The sequence below is a fragment of the Rhinolophus hipposideros genome (genome assembly GCF_964194185.1).
Source record: "Rhinolophus hipposideros genome assembly, chromosome: 12".
In the NCBI taxonomy this organism is placed as follows: Eukaryota; Metazoa; Chordata; class Mammalia; order Chiroptera; family Rhinolophidae; genus Rhinolophus; species Rhinolophus hipposideros.
This window is the reverse complement of record NC_138058.1, coordinates 1,720,213-1,739,902: the sequence shown is the minus strand read 5'-3', so window position 1 is coordinate 1,739,902 and position 19,690 is coordinate 1,720,213. Positions and strand designations below refer to the sequence as shown.

General features: G+C 54.2%; 1 protein-coding gene across 1 annotated transcript in view; it reads left to right on the top strand.

Annotated features, from left to right (window-relative positions):
* Positions 1–486: 486 nt before the first annotated feature.
* KCNIP3 (potassium voltage-gated channel interacting protein 3) overlaps positions 487–19,690 on the top strand; it is a gene marked incomplete at its 5' end in the record, with an annotated part of 65,502 nt that continues 46,298 nt past the window's right edge. The window contains 3 exon segments of the mRNA XM_081069386.1: positions 487–510; positions 512–589; positions 18,226–18,391. Of these exon segments, the coding sequence (XP_080925512.1) occupies positions 487–510; positions 512–589; positions 18,226–18,391 (268 nt within the window).

The following is a 19,690-nucleotide window of genomic DNA, read 5'->3' as shown; positions in this document are numbered from 1 at the left end:
AACCCAGGTTTTCTGGACACCCCCCATGCACCCTCCCCTCCCCATAACCAAGGGGTGGAGGGGGAGGGAGTGTGTGTGTTAGAAAAAGAGACAGAGCGGAGGTGGCACAGGGAGAGACACTCCGTGACAGGCAGAGAGGACACCCAGAGAGCCAAACAGGTGGACTTCAGTACTTCTTTGACAGGCTGAGAGGGCAGGATTAGGAACCAATAATACAGAGAGTGGGACAGTGGCTGGGAGAGGGAGAGAGAGAAGGGGAAAGAGAGGGAGAGAGAGAGACAGAGAGAGGGGGAGAGAAGAAGGAGAGAGAGAAAAAGGGGGGAGGGAGGGAGGGAGGGAGAGACAGACAGACAGACAGAGAGGGAGAGAGAGGAGAGAGGAGAGAGAGCGGGAGGGAGGGGAGGCGGAGCAGAAGGGGTGGAGCAGGTAGAGACGCAGGGGGAGGGTGGGCAGGGGGCGGGCGAGGAGCCTCCAGTCAGAGCAAACATGAGGCAGCCGCCAGCTCTGCCTGACAGTCCTGATCTCCTTGGCGGCGAGGAGGGGAGCCTGGCAACAGTTTCCTTCAGCGCCCAGCATGCTTCGGGCCAAGGTAGGCGCCAACAGGGCAGGAGGCTCGAGGGGTGGGGGCCGGGGCTTCTGGTGTTGCCCTGGACCAGGGAGCCTTGTTCCCATTCTTTGCTATCCCCTGTAGGGTTGCTTTGAGGAAAGTAAGTGTTGGGGTGTCCTGGCTGAGAGGCTAGACTCCTGGGGCCCCCTTTGGATGGGAGAAGCTTTAGGGGTTTGTAGGATAGAAGCCGGACAGAGGAGGGGCTTGGCTCAGCCACACGGCTGGTCCTGCTCCGTTACATCTCTGGGGGCAGCTGCCCTGAGCTGGGCCCCAGGGCCTCAGAGCCAGGGGCAGGCTGTGTGCTGGGAGGGGGTGTCTTAGACTCCACGAATATACCTCTTAATTATTCAAGTAATTAATGAATGCCTGCTTCCTAAAGGGCCCTGAGACCTAATAAGTACACTAATAGTTCCCACTCTGGGGACTGTTGAGAGGTTGGAGAGAGAAACAAGGGAAATGCCTGGGGCACAGTTCAAGAAATAGTGGCGGGGGGTTGGAAGGAGTAAGAGCAATTAAATGAAGAAGAATGAGGGAATGAAACATAAGCTGACCCGTAGAATACAACTGACATTCAGAAAATGGGTCCTGAGGGTATGCAGCTCCTCTCATGTTTGGGACAGTCTTGCTCTGTAAGGAAGAAGCACGGACACTAGGTCTGGCTGCTCGCCGCAGAACATCCCAAGTAACAACAGTCTGAACAGGGCTGGTTGCCTTTCTTTCTCGTGCAGAAGTCCAGAGGGAGGCAATAGAAGGCTGGCTCAGAGGCCCCGTGGTCAGCAGGGCCCTGGGCTCCATCTGTGTCCCTGCTTCCATTCTTGAGTTTACCTTAAGGTCCAACATGTCTGCAGGAGCTCCGGCTAGCATAAGTGGCAGCAGGACGGAGAAAGAAGGAAGGGCAAACGATCCAAATACAACCAGGGTCTTGTGAGTAAAGAATGGGTGCCGAGCTGGCGTCTCGTCTTCGCGCATCGTCACACTCCCCTATCCCCGAGAGATGGATTCCTGTGTTTCTTTCACCCATGAGGACAAGCAGCCAACAGTGGGCTTGTGGCTGCCTTCAGGCCACACTGCCCAGGGCCCAGGAGCCCCATCTCCCAGAGGTGCCCAGAGGTGGTGACATGAAACTCTTTGAGTGTGGCAATGGGTACGTTGAAAAGGTGCTTTCTCTACTGTCACCTCAAGTTTCCCCGGGCAGGGGACAGCCCCCTTCTCTTGCCTTTCCCCTGCTGGCCCAAACTGCCCAGAGCTCACCCTGGGAGATTGGCCACCGCTGCCCCTGCTAGATGGGTGGAGAGAGTGGCTAGAGTCCTGTGGGTACACCTGGCTTTCCCTTGGCCACTGTGGTCCCTCACTGCCATCCGCAGACCCACACAACAGGCTCTCTGGGCCTTACACCTGCCAGTGGATTTCCTGTGGCTGGCCTGGGCAGAGACTGGGGCGGGTCCCATACCTGCTGGTACTGGGACAAGCAGGAACAATGGTCCTTGGGGAAGCAGCCCCTGGGTGGCTCAGCAAGGTCAGCCAGGGCACTGGCTGTGAAAAATCACCTTCCTTGCTAATGGAGCAGGGGCTGCAAGTTAGGGCACAGGCTGGGCATTGGCCGGACTCGGCTGCCTTCAGCTGCCTGTCATTGTCACGGTCAGCAGCTGCACCCTGGGTGTCCAGTCCTCAGCCTCCCGCATGCACCCCCAGTCATTCGTGGGTCCTCACAGCAGCCCAGGAGGGCATGCACAGCCACTGCTCTCTGCAGATACCAAGGCTCAGAGGAGGGAGTGGCCCACCTAGCACAGCACCAGCCTTGAACTCCATGAGTGGAGTGAACGGAACCAAGGGCTCTGCTGGCGTGGGCACGCCTGCCGTCCTGGGCTCCAGAGAGAGATGTCCTCACGGCCCAGCACGTGCACCACGAATCTCTTCCTGCCTGGCTGCCAGCCTTCCTGTGGGAAACTTGTGGGAGGTGGGTCCTATTTGTCTCCCCAATTTCCAAAAGTAACAATCAAAGCCCCGGGTTGAAGTGGGACAAGACCGTCCTCCAGGTGGAGTCTGGGAGAAGGTCATGGCTGGTCTTGTATCTGCATCGTCTCCCTGGACCCAGGTACCACCCCCAAAATAGCTGTTGGCATTGCACCCACTTCACAGACCAGGAGCCTGAGGCCTTCCCTAGATGACAAGCTACACAGTGTTGTAGCTGGGATGTGGACCCGGCTCTGTCTTACAGCAAAGCTCACTTCCCTAGAGCCGGAGGGGTGGTTCCTGGGAGAAGACTACAGTGGGGAGGGGCGTCTGGGGCCAGGCAGCTGAGGAGGGGCCCCTTCCCAGCTGGGGGCTGGCTCCAGGGGCTTGTGGCCCTCGCACCCTCTGAGCCTGTAATGAGTGCACACAAGCCAGACCCCACCCTGCCATGTCCCCTGGGTCATCCATGCCACCTTGAGCCCCTTTCTGGGCTGCGGGTCCAGAGCTGTAAAGGAAAGGACCCCAGGATTTTTGAATTCAGGATCCCTTTTCTTATCACACCTTCCGCAAGAGCGGGGGGCTGCTTCCCCGACTCATCTGGCTTGAGGCCATCTGCTGTTCCTGCCCCACCCCAAGGCGCCCCTGGTGAGGTGCAGGACAGCTGCAGAGCCCTGAATGCAGCCTCTGTGGGGGACAAGGGCAGCCTTGGTTTCCTAGGCGAGAAAGGAGAGGGGACAGGGCTTGGCAGATATTCTGCGCTGATCCCAGACCCGGGGCAGGAAGGAGGGCGTAGTGTGAGTGAGTCACTGTTCTGTCCCTCCCCCCCGCCAGCTCCTCATCCCCAGCTGACTGATGTTCCCATCAACAGGTATGTCTGTCAGCTGTGATCAGCCCACATCCTAGAACCGCAGAGCAGCCATATGACAGGGACAGAACCCAGGGGCCCTGCAGACGCCAAAGTGGGGGGTGGTGCTGAGCTGAGCTGAGCTGAGGCAGGACAGTGGAGAGGGGGCCCGTCCCACCCCCAGCTGTCCCAGCCCACCCCTCAGCCCTCCTGCCTCCTCCCCAGCGTTACCCCCCCTCCACCTCGCGCACATGGACACCTCCAGAGTAAGCAAGAGGCCCTCTCTCAAGATGGGCATTCTGGGAAGTGACGCCAGAGAGCTACTTGTAGCCCCAACTCTACCCCATTGACTGTGAGCTTGGGCAGGGCCCGCCCCTCCCTGGGCCTCAGTCTCCCCATGTGGGCCTCAGATACCCTTATAGCCTCTGCCCAGCCCCCATGTAACCAGCGGGGGCTGGGGATGGAGTTCAGGCCATCTCCAAAGTGCCATGACACAGATCCCCGCCCACATGTACCACACGTGCCCCTGGCCTGTCACAGCCTTCAACAGGGCCCTGGTCAGGAGGGGAAGGTGGCCTGGGGAGGTGACGTGGCTGCACCTCGTGGGCCGTTAACCTACCTGGGCATCAGGAAACTGGCTTCAGTTCCAGCCCCTTCATGTGCTGGCTGTGTGTCCTCAGACAAGTTATGCAACTCCTCTGTCTCATTTTCCTGAGGACATACCACCAACCTCCTGGATAAATGAGGTCCTGTGCCAACCCCCTCACCATGGCCCCAGCACACCGCGAGGGGCCACACTGTGGGCAGTGTCGACGCTGCTATTTTCTGATGACTGAGTGGAGCATGGGAAGGGCTGTGACAGGAGAATACTGTCAGTGAGCAGTTCGAGTGCACCTGGGTTAGTGGAACACCCTCACCACCTGGGCAGCAAGAGGAGGGGGCCTTGTGTCCTGGCTGAGGTGACAGCCATCAGAGGCAGGGAAGGGACAACCCAGTTCTCCCTTGTCCTGCTCCAGTGCTCCGAGAGGAGTGGCACCCAGGTGTGTGTGTGTGTGTGTGTGTGTGTGTGCTCATGCACGTGCCATGTGAGTGTCTGCAGGCACTCATGACAAACCCAGCTCCCCCCTCACCAAGCAAGCTACCTGGCCCACATCTGTTGCTGTTTAGGGGTGGATGGAGAATCGAGGAGCCCAGAAGCCTCCTCATCTCAAATCCTTGGGGCCGCATGACTGCAACGCCCACTGCCACTTCCTGCCATCTGTCCCAAGCGATGGAAATAGAGCAGGCGACGAGTGGGTGCTCAGTGAGCCAGCCTGTACTGCAGGGTCCTGTGCACGGGGGCCAGACAGCCCCCCCTCTGAGCAGGCCTGGTCCCCAGCTGGCCCTGGCTTTGGCCCCCATGCAGCCTTCTTGGGAGAGGGAGGCCGTCCTTCCCGGAGAACAGGCCCAGCATTTCCTGTCTGGAGGGATAAGATCTCTAAGCTGAGCCTCACTTCCCGATGAACTAAGTGCAGCCCCAGTGAGTCAGACAAAGCAGCTCGGTGCAGGCAGATGGTGGGAACCCCAGGTGTTTCTGAGCAGAGGGAGCTGGATCTTCCTGCCAGATGCCATGGGGTGGGGATATGGGCATCAGAAAGGTGAAACATAGGGATAATTCCTCCTTCTGGGGGTTTTGCCTATGTCACTCAGTTAACCTTGCCCACAGGGCTGTGAGGGCACGTTATCATCCCCATTTCACAGATGAGGAAACTGAGGGTCTGAATGGTCGAGTATTTTGTCCAGGGCTGCCCGGCCAGGGGGCAAGGGCCCAGAATTCAAGCCCATATCCGGCTGGCTCAGACCCCTTCCCACTGTACTCAGCTGCCGGAGTTAACATTGACCTGCTGAAATCCACCCCAGCCCTGCTAAGTGAGTCTTCCGAACCAGTGTCCAGTGGGTGCTGTTCCAGCTGCTTCACGTCCATACACGTCTTTGAACATTTGGGAGACGTTAGTGATGCTTTCCACCTAGGCATTTGCTCACATGACATGACCTCTGGGGAAGGGGCCTGGATACCCTAACTCATGTGGCCCAGGACCCTCCATGGTCTCCAGCTGTGCACCCCATCCCAACAGGTGGCCATGTGCCCAGAAGTGGCCCCTACCAAGCCTGCTCTGGGCTAATCTCTGAGGATTCTCTAGAGCCTGTGGGGGGTGGAGAGACATGAGGTAAGATGTCTGCATCTGGGTCTGTGCTTTGTCTAAAGTGATCTGGCCTCTCTCTGTGGCGTGGTGAAGACTCTCAGATGATGGTGGATGGTCTACACCATATTCTGGGGGAGCTGGAAGGCGTGAGGGATTTTGCTTCCTACATCTCTGTGGTGACAGGTTTCACAGTACTCAGGAGTCACCTCGACCCCTCCATCACTACCCACAGTGACAGCAGATCCTAAATACCCTTCACACAAATCTTTCTGCCACTCATTCCACCATCTGGGCCTGGCTCAGAGCCCTTTCCTTCCTGGACTCGAGCAGCCTCGCAAGTCAGCCTGCTGCCCCACTGTCCCTAAGCCGTCCTTCACACCCCACCAGAGCACCTTTCTGAAAGAACCCTACCTGTCGCCAGCTGAGACTTGGGTGGCACAGAAGAGCTGGGGACTGAGTGTGCCCTGCCAGGAGGAGGCTGCCCCAAACCATCCGACCGGCAAGTCTGAGAGCCATCTAGCCGATAGAAATGTCATGGGAGTCACAAGGGCCATTTTATTTGATTTTTCTTTTTCCCCCCATACTTTATTTATTTAGACATTCAATATTATTCTATATTAACTTCAGGTGTACAGCATAGTGGTTAGCTATTTATATAATGTAAGAAGTGATCCCCCTGACTAGTCTAGTACCCACCTGGCACTATACAGAGTTATTACCGTATTATTGACTATATTCCCTATGCTTTACTTTACATCCCATTGACTATTTGTAACTATCAATTTGTATTTCTTAATCCCTTCACCTTTTTCACCCTACCCTCCAACCCCCCTCCCATCTATCACCCCTATAAATCTAGTACCCATCTGACACCATACAGTTATTACAATATTGTTGACGCTATTCCTTATGCTACACCCTACATCCCCATGACTAAGGTGTAATAACCAATCTGTACTTCTTAACTCTTTCCTTTTTTCACCCACCCTCTCAACCCCCCTCCCATCAGGCAAACATCAAAATGTTCTCTGTATCTATGAGTTTGTTTCTGTTTTGTTTGTGCATTTTGTTCTTTAGATTCCATATACAAGTGAAACCTCATCGCCTCTGTCTTTCTCTGTCTGACACTCCACTCAGCACAACACCCTCCAGGTCCATCCATGTTGCAGTAGACGGCAAGAACCCATTCCCTTCCATGGTCAAGCAATATTCCATTGTATATATGTACCACCTCTTCTTTATCGTATCTATTCATCTATTGATGGGCACTTAGGTTGCTCTGATATTCATCCATTATAATAAATGCTGCAATGAACATTTGAAAGTACACATCCCTTGAAGTAGCATTTGGGTTTCTTCAGATAAATACCCATAAGTGGGATTACTGGGTCTTTCTTTGTCTCTTGTGATAACCTTTGTTTTAAAGTCTATTCTGTCTGGTATAAATATTGCTACCTCTGTTTTGTTTGTTTGTTTGTTTTGTTTTGTTTTTTGATTCCATTTTCATGAAATCTCTTTTTCCCATCCCTTTACTTTCAGTCTGTATGTGCCTCTTGATCTGAAGTGAGTCTCTTGTAGGCACATGGTAGGGTCTTGTTTTCTTATCCATTCAGCCACCCTATCTTTTGATTGGAACATTTAATCCATTTACACTTAAAGTAATTGTTGATAGATATATAATTATTGCTATTTTATTATTCATATTTTATATCTTTTTTTTTCTTCTTCTTCTTAAAGAAGTCCCTCTAAGATTCCATGTAATACTGGTTTAGTGGTGGTGAACTCCTTTGGCTTTTTCTTGTCTGGGAAGCTCTTTATTGGTCCTTTGATTTTAAATAATAGCCTTGTTGTGTAGAATAAGCTTGGTTGTAGGTCCTTGCTTTTCATCACTTTGACTATTTCGTGCCAATCTCTTCTGGCCTGCAAAGTTTCTGTTGAGAAATCAGTTGACAGTCTTATGGGAACTCCCTTGTAGTTAACTAACTGCTTTTCTCTTGCTGCTTTTAAGATTCTCTCTTTGTCCTTAACCTTTGACACTTTAATTATGACGTGTCTTGGTGTTGGCCTCCTTGGGTTTATCTTGTTTGGGACTCTCTGTGCTTCCTGGGCTTGTACTTTATTTATTTAGACATGTCTGTTTCCTTTACCAGGTTAGGGAAGTTTTCCATCATTATTTCTTCAAATAGGTTTTCAATTCCTTGCTCTCTCTCTTCTCCTTCTGGTACCCCTACAGTGCAAATATTGGCACACTTGCCGTTGTCTCAGAGGCCCCTTAAATGCTCCTCTTATTTATTTATTATTTATTTGGATTACTTTTTCTTTTTGCTGTTCTGATTGGGTGTTTTCTGTTACCTTATCTTCCAAATTGCTGATTCAAACCTCTGCTTCATCTAATCTACTGTTGATTCCCTGCAATGTATTCTTCATTTCAGTTGTTGTATTCTTTATTTCTGACTGGTTCTTTTTAATGTTTCCTATCTCTTTGTTGAAGTTCTCCCTGAGGTCATTGAGCATCCTTATAACCAGTGTTTGGAACTCTGTGTCTGGTAGATTACTTGTCTCCAACTTGTTTTGCTCTTTTGTTGGAGCTTTGTTCTGTTCTTTTATTTGGGACATGTTTCTTTGTCTCCCCATTTTGGCTGCCTCCCTGTGTTTGTTTCTATGTATTAGGTAGGGCCGATATGCCTTGCAGTCTTAGTAGAGTGACCTTATGTAGTAGGTGTGCTGTGGGGCCCTGGTACACTCTCCCTGGTCACCAGAGCTGGTGCTCCAGGTGTGTCCCTTGTGTGGACTGTGTGTGCCCTCTTGTTGTAGATGAGCCTTGGTTGCTGTTTGCATGTCAGTGGGAGGGACTGACCCTCAGGCTGATTGGTTGTGAGGACTGGCTGTGACTACAGTGGAGGGGCTGTTGTGCAGAGGCTGACCCTGCAGAGCAGGGTTCACTCTAGTGGTGCTCTGGTGCCTGCCCAGTCTGCCCTTTGGGTGTGTCTCCTTTGAAGCAGCTGGGTGATGCTCCAGCTTGGTCTGAAGCTGGCCACCAGATGTACCAATTCTGGGGCCTCCTGGGAGGGAACCTGCTGCAGGCCAAGTTTAACTGCAATGTGTGCTTTGCCCGGGGCCACCTGGTATGAACCGCAAAGCAATTCACAGATGGCTGCCACCTGCACTGGGCTTAGAGGTGCCCGAGAGGCTAATCTGTGAACCGAGATTGGCTGTCGCTAGTGCCGAGCTTAGGGCTGCTCAGCCAGAGGTACAGGACATGTCAAAACCAGATGCTGCTTGTTTGGGTTCTGTGAACCTTTGGGAGATTTTAGGAAAGTCTGCAGCATGAGCCAAGGGAGGCCATTTGTACAGAAAAGACACAGGAAGTGGCTTGGGTGTGCCTGAAAGTTGGGCGGGGGGGTCTCAGAATCACTAGGGTGGGGCAGACAAAAGGTGATAGCCAGTTTGGTGGAGGCTAAGATACGCATCAGCGTGTGTCTGCACACAAGGAAGGGGAGGGCTCAACAAAGAAACAGTGGCTTCTGCCGGCTCCTCTGTCTGGGAAAAAGATGCCTCTCAAGCCCTCACTCTGAAGCCAGACAACTTAGTTCTTCCTGTATATTCCTTGTGCCTTACCATCTGCTTCCCAGTGCTGGAGCTCAGAGTGAGTGGGTCTGACAGTGAGTCAGTCCGTCCACAGCTCTTTAAGAGGAGCACCTGGCACTCCAGCCACCCTCTGTCCCCACTGGTTTTCCTAGCCAGATATTGTGGGGACTTCTCTCACCGGCCCTGGAATTCTGGGCTGGGGAGTTTGGTGAGGGGCTGGACCACTTGCTCCTCAGGGGAGGACCTCTTCAGCCGAGATATTCCTCCCAGTTTTTAATGGTCACATACGGGTGTGGGACCAGCCTGTTCTGAGTCTCTGCCCCTCCTACCAGCCTCAAGGTGACTTTTTCTGCATGTCTGTAGTTGTTTCTGCTAGACTTCACGTGATTCTCAATGATGGTTGTTCTGCAGTTTAGTTGTAATTTTGATGTGATTGTGAAAGAAGGTAAGCACAGCATTTACCTACTCTGCCATCTCGACCAGAAATCTCACATGGGGCCATTTTAAATGTTCGGGTAGGGATGTTAAAGAAAGTTGTTGTTGTTTTTTAAATCAATTATTTTATTCAACCCACTGTAAATATCATTTCAATGTGTAATCGATGTAAAAAATTGTCCTTGAGGTATTTTACGTTCTAGTAAGTAGGATTTGAAATCCAGTGTGTGTTTCCATGGACAGCACATCTCAGTGGGACTAGTCACATTTCAAGGGCTTAGTAGCCACATTTCAAGGAGTGGCTGCTGTACGGGACAGTTCAGACTCAAGGGCTTAGTCCAGCTGAGTTGAGCGGGCCCCTCGGCCTCCAAGCTTCCTAGCTATTTGTACTGTACAGTCACTGATTTTTGCCTTATCTGCTTTATCTGTGCTATTGCTTCTTGATTTTTTCTTTAAATTAACTCACATTTTAAACTTTACTAGGTTCACTTAAAAGAGAATCTTTAAATCATTATTGTAAATGGAGAGCTGGTAGTATTTGCTGAAGTAGAAGGTGTCAACTGAGAGGAAATGAATCAGGCTTTGTCTAGAAATAAATGATGAAGATTTACTCAAAGGTCTTAGGGTTTTGCAAACCAGAAACACTTATACAATGCCCAGAGCATTCTGAAAGACACAGAAAAGTAAAGAGTTCTTAGAGAAAAAAATTCATTCTTGAGAAGAATGCATTTGTAGTCCTGCATTTGTAGCTTCTGGATTGGTCCAAGATGATAAACTCCCAGGTGTCTGGCAGTCTGGCTGATGCATGTCAGGTATCTGGACATGTGAACATTCATTCCTAAGTCCTTTGGAGGTGATAAGAGGGTCATCTATAGGATTTATATTTATAGCTGGAAAGTTCAAAAATTCCAGTTCCCAGGCTACTTAATTATAGAATTGTTTCCTCATGCCCCAGTTTACTGGATTTTAGAAATATGGCAGCTTGACTATAGTGACTCCATTTTATTTGTTCACTCTTTCCTCAGTCATAACCATAAGAATGCCACAAAAGCAAAACAACCACGTTAAAAATTCCTCTCTCCATCCGCCCCTCCCCTGCCCCATGTTGCCTGCTGAGGCCATATCCCATCTTTGTAAAAGAAGGTGGGTCATTGGGCGTTAGAGACATGCTAAGTCACCTCCAATACCAGGTAGGGGCAGCTCCTGGGTGCCCAGTGACATGACCCCACTTTCTGGAGCCAATGACTTCCAGCCAAGCCCACCAGGACACACCTGAAGTTGAGCAAGTTGGGCTGACTTCTCATTGACCTTGAGTGAGTGAGAACACACAGCATTGCGAGGGGAGCTTGGTAAGAGAGTGTGAGAAAGAACCTAGTACAGAGTCTAGGCTTCAGTTGGATGAATTGGAGGCAGGTCTAAGGGACCCCAAAAGGTTGGCATGAGCATGAAATAAGGCAGCCTTTCCAAACACCTAACTCTGTGCCCAGCACATAGTAGGTGATTCACTTTGTAGGGCAGGAGCTGTCTAGGCTCTGGGGTGTGTCAAGGCATGGCCCTGCCTGCTGCAGCATCTGTCCTGGGGGAAGCTTGTGGACCTCAGAGGAGGCTGCACGTCCCAAGACCCCCCACCCCACTGGGGCAGTGCCACTGGGGACTTGGCGTGACCTCAGGGCCCAGATCTTCTGGCTTCATTGGTCTCTGTCACCCAACTCTGGCCATCCCCACGGAGGACAGACAGCTTTGTCCTCTGTTACAATGATGCTGGCCTCCAGCAGGAGTGGGAGAACAGAAAGGATCAAGTTTATTATGGGGAATATCGGGGGGCTTGAACCAGGTCACTTGTGAATGTTTATTGAGGGTTTTGTGTATTTTTAAATGCTCTTTTGTGTGTGTAAGCGTTTTTCTGAATTGAAACTTTATTGAGATAATTGTAGGTCCATATGCTGTTGTAAGAAATAACAGAGATCCCACTTACCCTTCCCATGGCATCTTGCAAAACTGCAGTACAAGGTCACAGTGGTACGCAGTCTACCATTCTCATTCTGACCTTCATAGTTTTACACGTGCTATGTGTGTGCGTGTGTGTGTTCAGTGCTATGCAATTTTATCACATATGTAGCTTTGTGTTGCTACCACCACAGCCACGGTACAGCACAGTTCTATCATCACAAGGAGCCCAGGTGCTGTCCTTGTGTAACCATCCTCTCTCCCTCCCACCTCTCCCCGCATTATTAAGTCCTAAGTTGCTTCATCTCCAAAATTTTGTCATTCTGAAGTGTTATACAAATAGAATCCTACAATATGCAACCTTCTGAGATTGGCTTCTTTCATTCAGTATAATTTCCCAGTTTGTTGTGTGTATGAACAGTCTTTTCCTCTTGATGGCTGCATAATATTCCACGGTGTGGATGGACCAGTTTGTTTAAGGCCACCTGGGATGTTTCCAGTGTGGGGCTTTTGGAAATAGAGCTGCTGTGACCATTCGTGTCCAGGTTTTGTTTGTTGGGATGAATGCTCAAGGGGACAATTTTTGGGTAGGATGGCAGTTGCATGTTTGTTTTTTTAAAGAAGCTGCCCACTGTTTCCCAGAATGTCTAAAGCATTTCCCGTCCCCATATTCAATGTCAAAGGGAGGCATTTCTCTCACCAGGGCCAGCATTTGGTACTGTCACTGTTTCTCATTTTAGACATTCTGAGAGGCACGAGCCATGTCTCATGAGAGTTTTCGTCTGCATCTCTGATGACTAATGGTGTTGAGCGTCTTCTCAGGTGCTTCCTGGACACCTGTGCATGCTCCTCGGGGGAAATGTCTGTGCATGGCTTTGTTACCTTCTCACGGATGCTTTGTTCTTTCACTGCAGGGTGTTGGAGGGGAGGGCCTCCTGGGTTCTGGGTGCTGGATGGTGAAGAACGTTCACACAACAGGCCAACCCAGTTCTCAGAGCTGACGAGGGGCATGGGGGGAGCAGACAAAAATGCACCAGAAAACAAACACACGGGATAAAAACAGGTGCCGAGATGGAGCATGCATGAAGGAGAGCAACAGGATAGAGGGGCCAGGAATCTGCCAGTACATGACCTGAAGGAGGCCGGAACGGAGAAAGGGTCAGCCTCGAACATCCCGGGGGGAAAGTGTGCAGGTGTGTGGATAAGTGTGCAGGTGGAGGGAGGAAGTGTACAGGTGTGTGTGAGGAAGTGTGCATGTGGAGGAGGGAAGTGTGCATGTGGAGGGGGAAGTGTACAGGTGTGTGTGGGGAAGTGTGCATGTGGAGGGGGGAAGTGTGCATGTGGAGGGGGGAAGTGTACAGGTGTGTGTGAGGAAGTGTGCATGTGGAGGGGAGAAGTGTGCATGTGGAGGGGGGAAGTGTGCAGGTGGAGGAGGGAAGTGTGCTGGTGGAAGGGGAAGTGTGCAGGTGGAGGGGAGAAGTGTGCATGTGTGTGTGAGGAAGTGTGCATGTGGAGGGGGAAGTGTACAGGTGTGTGTGGGGAAGTGTGCATGTGGAGGGGGGAAGTGTGCATGTGGAGGGGGGAAGTGTGTATGTAGAGGGGGGAAGTGTGCATGTGGAGGGGGGAAGTGTGCATGTGGAGGGGGAAGTGTACAGGTGTGTGTGAGGAAGTGTGCATGTGGAGGGGGAAGTGTGCATGTGGAGGGGGAAGTGTGCAGGTGGAGGGGGGAAGTGTGAATGTGGAGGGGGGAAGTGTGCAGGTGGACGGGGGAAGTGTGCATGTGGAGGAGGGAAGTGTGCAGGTGGAGGGGGGAAGTGTGCAGGTGGAGGGGGAAGTGTGCATGTGGAGGGGGGAAGTGTGCAGGTGGAGGGGGAAGTGTGCATGTGGAGGGGGAAGTGTGCAGGTGGACGGGGGAAAGTGCATGTGGAGGGGGGAAGTGTGCAGGTGGAGGGGGGAAGTGTGCAGGTGGAGGGGGGAAGTGTGCAGGTGGACGGGGGAAGTGTGCATGTGGAGGAGGGAAGTGTGCAGGTGTGTGTGAGGAAGTGTGCATGTGGAGGGGGAAGTGTGCATGTGGAGGGGGAATTGTGCATGTGGAGGGGGGAAGTGTGCAGGTGGACGGGGGAAGTGTGCATGTGGAGGGGGGAAGTGTGCAGGTGGAGGGGGGAAGTGTGCATGTGGAGGGGGGAAGTGTGCAGGTAGAGGGGGGAAGTGTGCAGGTGGACGGGGGAAGTGTGCATGTGGAGGGGGAAGTGTGCATGTGGAGGAGGGAAGTGTGCAGGTGGAGGGGGAAGTGTGCAGGTGGAGGGGGGAAGTGTGCAGGTGGAGGCGGGAAGTGTGCAGGTGGAGGGGGGAAGTGTGCAGGTGAAGGGGGAGTGTGCATGTGGAGGAGGGAAGTGTGCAGGTGGAGGGGAAAGTGTACAGGTGTGTGAGGGGAAGCGTGCAGGTGGAAGGGGGTAGTGTGCAGGTGGAGGGAGAAGTGTGCAATGGAGGGGGAAGTGAGCATGTGGAGGGGGAAGTGTGCAGGTGGAGCGGGGAAGTGTGCAAGTGGAGGGGGAAGTGTGCAGGTGGAGGGGGGAAGTGTGCAAGTGGAGGGGGAAGTGTGCAGGTGGAGGGGGGAAGTGAGCAGGTGGAGGCGGGAAGTGAGCAGGGGGAGGGGGGAAGTGAGCAGGTGGAGGGGGAAGTGTGCAGGCGGAGGGGGAAGTGAGCAGGTGGAGGGGGGAAGTGAGTAGGTGGAGGGGGGAAGTGAGCAGGTGTGTGATGGGAAGTGTGCAGGTGGAGGGGGAAGTGTGCAGGTGTGTGAGGGGAAGTGTGCAGGTGGAGGGGGGAAGTGTGCAGGTGTGTGATGGGAAGTGTGCAGGTGGAGGGGGAAGTGTGCAGGTGTGTGAGGGGAAGTGTGCAGGTGGAGGGGGAAGTGTGCAGGTGTATGAGGGGAAGTGTGCAGGTGGAGGGGGGAAGTGTACAGGTGTGTGAGGGGAAGTGTGCAGGTGGAGGGGGAAGTGTGCAGGTGTGTGAGGGGAAGTGTGCAGGTATGTGAAAGAACGTGCAATGGAGGGCAGCAGGTTGTTTTGAGCAGGTGAAGAACAGAGTGATGAGGGGGTGGCAGATACGGTGAGGCCAACACAGTCAGCAGGGCTTGGTTGGAGTGGGGCTTTGCACATGACCAGGACACTGGGGTTTTATCTCAAAGGCTGCGGGGAGCCTTGTGTGGGGTCTCCTGACTGGCCCAGCTCTCCTCCTAACACGGAGCCCCTGGGGTGAGGATGGAAGAACCCCCTCCCTTTGGTGCCCAAGGGCCTCCCCATTCAGGGGAGGGAGCCAGAGTGTCTATTAACAGTCCCTGACACGCCAGTCAGACCCTCTCTCAGACAGACAAGTGTCAAATATTCATGAGGACGGGAAGCGGTCACTCCCCCTCCTTCTGCCCTCCCCCCTGTCTGAGGGGCCCAGTCCACAGGACTCAGCGCTTCTTGGTGGTGATATGGCCCTGCCCTCCTCCCAGTAAGGACCCCCCATTACTTCCCAGAGGGCTTGCTCAGCGGCCCTCAGCAGAACATTCATAAACAGGGACTGTGACATGGTTGGGGGCTAGGGAACCCCACCCCAGCTTCCCAGGCCTCTCCAGCCATGCAGCCTGTGGCCAAGAATGCCTGAACTGTGGAACAAAGAAACTGAGCCCGGTGTGGCCTGGCACGGAAGTCCTCTCAGGGACATTTCCTCATCTTAAAACGGGGTTAGTGTTGCTGACCTCTGAGGCTGTCGTGATGAGCTGACACTGAGGCCCAGGATAGCATGGGAGGGAGCTGTCAGCCGGGCCCTGGGGCCCTTCCAGCCTTCCCAGGAGGACTGTCCCCAGGGTCACCAGCTGGGTCTCCCATCAGCCCAGGCTCAGGCTGCAGGGGTTGCAGGTATGCATGACCAGCCGAGGGCCTCGCCAGGGCCCCCTGCCAGCCAGCGCCAGCACTGTCCGGAGATGGATGGGGTACTGCTGAGTCTCTGAGGCCTCCCTCAGTTTCTCCTTCTGATGGTGTCCACTAACCCAGATGCCGAGCCCGCAGCAAAGAATTCATGTAACAATGAAGCACGAGCCGTCTGTCTCCCTCCTGTTCTTCTTCCACACTTCACCCTGGACCTAAATAAAGACTATTCATTGAGCCCATTTATCTTCCGAATAAGATTGTTAATAATGGAGAAGGTGCCTGGCTGACAGCAGGGCAGGAGCTGTGTGTACGTGCGTACGAACGTGCATGCGTGTATATATGTGTGTGTAGGGGGCTCCCTCAGCATCCCTGCCTCCCTGCCCCCTCTTTCTGCCAAATCAGGGTGGCATGTGCCCACCCCCACCTCATTGCTGGGGTGAGCCTTGGAGGGGGGGAAGAATGTGAGGGGTGTTACTGAGGAGGGTGTGTGTTAGGAGCTGGCCTAGGGGTGATGACTACAACAGGGGTACTTAGCACCAGGTTGGCAAATGCCCTGAAGATCAGAGCAAGGGGTTTGGACATCACCCTGTCTAGGCGGCCGCTTCACCAAAAACTGACCAGGAGGCTGAGTGCCCGGCCCCAAATGTGTACAGGCTGATGGGGTTGTCCTGTTCAGTGGGAGCTGGCAGGGTGAACAGACCAGCTTCCCTTCACTGAGGCATTGGCACAAATCCCCCATTTTAGGGATGGTTATAGGGTGCTTCTTAGTCCCCAAGTTCAGGAAAGGCTCCACTGAGGACATGGGAGGGTCTAACAAGCCAGACACTGCTTTCCCTGTTGCCCTTGCAGCCCGAGACGGGGTGTATGGCCTGGGGTGGGACAAGAGACTCCTCTACTCTTGACCTTGAACCTGGAGTTAGTGACTCAACTGAGACAGCCACAGCCTCCAGGTTCCAGGGACAGCAGGGCCATGAGGCCAGTGGGGTCTCGGGCCTGAGCCCCTGGGACGGCAGCACAGGAGCAGGCCCAGTGTGGCCAGTAGTGCTTGCGGGCCTCTTCTGTGGGGTGACTGTGGCTGCGGTCTGGCTGTCCAGACCTGCTCTTTGCTCTGGTCTGTCTGCCTGGCTGTCTGTCCTCCCTGGGGAGGCTGGGACTGGTCTAGGCTGCCCACTGCTCCTTTCTTTCTGGTTAAAATCAGCCTAGGTCAGTCTCTGCTCCTTGCGTCTGAGAACCTGACTGAGGCAGGGGTTACAGTTGAAGCTTTGCCTCTGCAGAGGCCACCCACTTACACAGCTTTGGACAACCAAACATTTTTTAGGGCTGTGCAAACGTAGACTGGCCACCTAGAAGAACATCACCAGCCTGCTTCCCCGGGGGTCGGGGCCGCTGTCCAGGCGTGCTGCTGCTCGCAGGGCAGGAACTCGTGGATAGTGTGAACCTGGGGGCTGCCTGTGTCAGTGACCTGGTCAGCCAGGCCACACCTATAGCACAGCTGTCCCCAACAGGACAGCAGGGCACAAGGCCACAAACTAGACTCTGCAGATGCCCCAAGTGGCTACCGTGGCAGGTGAAGCTGGTTGCACACGCCCCTCCCTGGGTCAGGCCTGGCCCTCAAGGGGCCACCCTACTGCCAGTGTGGGCACAGAAGACATGCTTTAGGAGTTAGGATGCGGGGAGACGCGAAATATTGTAGAAAAACAAATCTCGCTGACTACGAGCCTCCTCCCTGACCCCAGGCTGTCCACACCACTGGAGCTCATATCCAGTGTCTCTGAATAATCCCCTGTGGCTCATTTTCCAAGAGTCCTCCAGTCTGTCGTTTGAACTGTCCATTCAGATCATTGCACAGGTCAGGACAGTGGGTTCCATCAGTGTGCCCCCCTGGGAAGGCTGGGGGTCTCTCACACAGCCCCTCCTTGCCTCAGGTGGAAAACAGTGGAAGGTGCGGGAATGACATGCGGAAGCCCAGCTTTGCTGTGTGAACATATGTGGTTCCACTGCCCTCTCTGGGCTTCAGTCAGAGGAGGGGTCATGATCTCTAAGGGACTCTCCAGGGTGGGAGTTTGATGAGCAAGTCTGGACCTCACCTTCCTCCTTCTAAGGGGCCCCATCGTGTGCCAGACCAGGGTACAGAATGGGGAGCCCAAAGACCCTGCCCTCGGCCAGGCATCCCACTGCTCAGCCCATGCCACTGTGGACAAGGGCAGACCCAACTGCCTCAGCCGAGAAGCCGGGAGGCTGCATGGGAGAGGTGGCTTGTAGCTGGGTCTTAAAGTCCGCGTAGGGCTCACCAGGCTACACAAGGGAGGCTTTTTGCCGGGCAAAGAGCACAGACGTGTAGGATAGAGTGGTGTGCTCACAGGGCAGGTTGGTGCGGCTGGAAGGGAGCATGTGTGGGTGGCACGGGTGGCCTTGACCATCCCCCCTCACTCCTCTGTCTTGAGTCATTGGGCGGCTTTTCCAGTGGATGTTGTCTGCCAGCAAGGTGTCCCTTGTCAAGCAGACTGGGGGCTCTTAGAGAGAGAGAGAGTTGGGCTGGTGAGACACTGGGCAGGAGATGACCTGTGTCAGGGGCAACAGGGCCCTGGAATTCTCCGGCCAGGACTGTGAGCTCCTGGCATGCAGCTCTGGAAGGCAAGGCACTGCGCGGAGTTAAGGACAGCTTTGCCCGGGAGGTCCTGGGGACTGGGACAATCTGCAGGTCCCCTCTATGAGCAGGGGCTCAGGCCGCGCTCCCTGTTCCTGCTGCAGGAGGCGATGAAGGTGTCGGACGGCAGCCTCCTGGGAGACCTCGGACGCGCGCCGCTAAGCAAGAAGCAGGGCATCAAGTGGCAGAGGCCGTGGCTCACCCGCCAGGCCCTCATGCGGTGCTGCCTGGTCAAGTGGATCCTGTCCAGCGCTGCCCCGCAGGGCTCAGGTAGGGGCTGGGGCGGGCGGGGGGGTGGGATCTGTTCGGAGCTCTGTCCGATCTGGGGTCTCGGAGACCACCCTGGGACCCCAGCCCAGGTCGCACCACCGCTGCCTCCAGCGGGAGATGTGTTTTCATCCATTCACACCTGTCCTTATTCATCCACGCAGGGCACTGAGCTCAACGAGGGGGGGACAGAGGACTGGGGCCACGCTGGGGGCTCCCCATGAATAGCTGGGAGGGTAGAGCCCAGCGTCAGAGCCTGACAGGCTGGGCTCGCTGTGCCCACCTCACCTGCTGGGTAACCTGAGGCTGGAACTCACCCTTTCTCAGTCCTCTGTAAAAGGGGCTGGCGTCCACATGCAGGACACATGTGAAGAAGGGTGACCATGTGTGCAGGAGCCTGGGGGGGTCAGCCCCGCCCAGTGCACCCACGGCTGGTGTTGGCTTTTTCCTCCACCTCCATTCTAGTTGTTTGTGAGGCACTGACAGAAGTGGTGGCTGTCAGAGATACTTGGTGTTTGCACGTACGACACTGCAGGAGGTGCAGAGGGGAGCTCCTCTCACAAGTGCACATGCCACGCACTCATCCCTTGTCACACCTACCACACACACCTGTACATCCCCCCCACACATGTACACACCCACCCACCACGCATATGTGGGTCCTCACAGGCACATACACGTATCGCACACAGGTATCCGTGCGACACACAGGTACACACACAGGCATGGATGAGACTGCCTGTCTGACTTTAAGGAAAAGATGCAAGTATGGCCCTGACAGATGTGTGTTGTGTCAGACACTCTGTGCGTGATTTCCAGGGGGCCTCAGTCCCCTTGACTGGATAATGGGTACAATAGTGGCCCCAGTCCCCCAGGCGTGATAAGTTAGGGTGAGGAGGGGATTGGGCACAGAGGCTGGCTGCCACCTCCAGCCGGTGTGTGAGGGGAAGTGGCTGACAGCCAGGGCCCTGTCCTTTACCCAAGACGCCACTCAGGGTGATCATAGCCTGACCCCAGCCCCTCCTCTGCTTCCTCTGAGCCCCAGCCCCTCTATGCTGCGCTGTCACCCTCAGCTGACGCTTGCTCAGCTACTGTCCCCACAGCAGCCTCCACACTAGTGCATGTGGACGCCTGTGTGGCGTCTGCCCATTCTCCCGCTTCTGGGCTGGGGATAGCTCTGCATGTGGCAGAAGTGTGATGCTGCTACAAGTCCGTGCAGACAGCTTAGCCGGAAAGCTCCCACCAATACTCAGCGCTCCACAGCAGCATGAGAAGAGCTCCCCATCGGGGAGGAGGCAGACT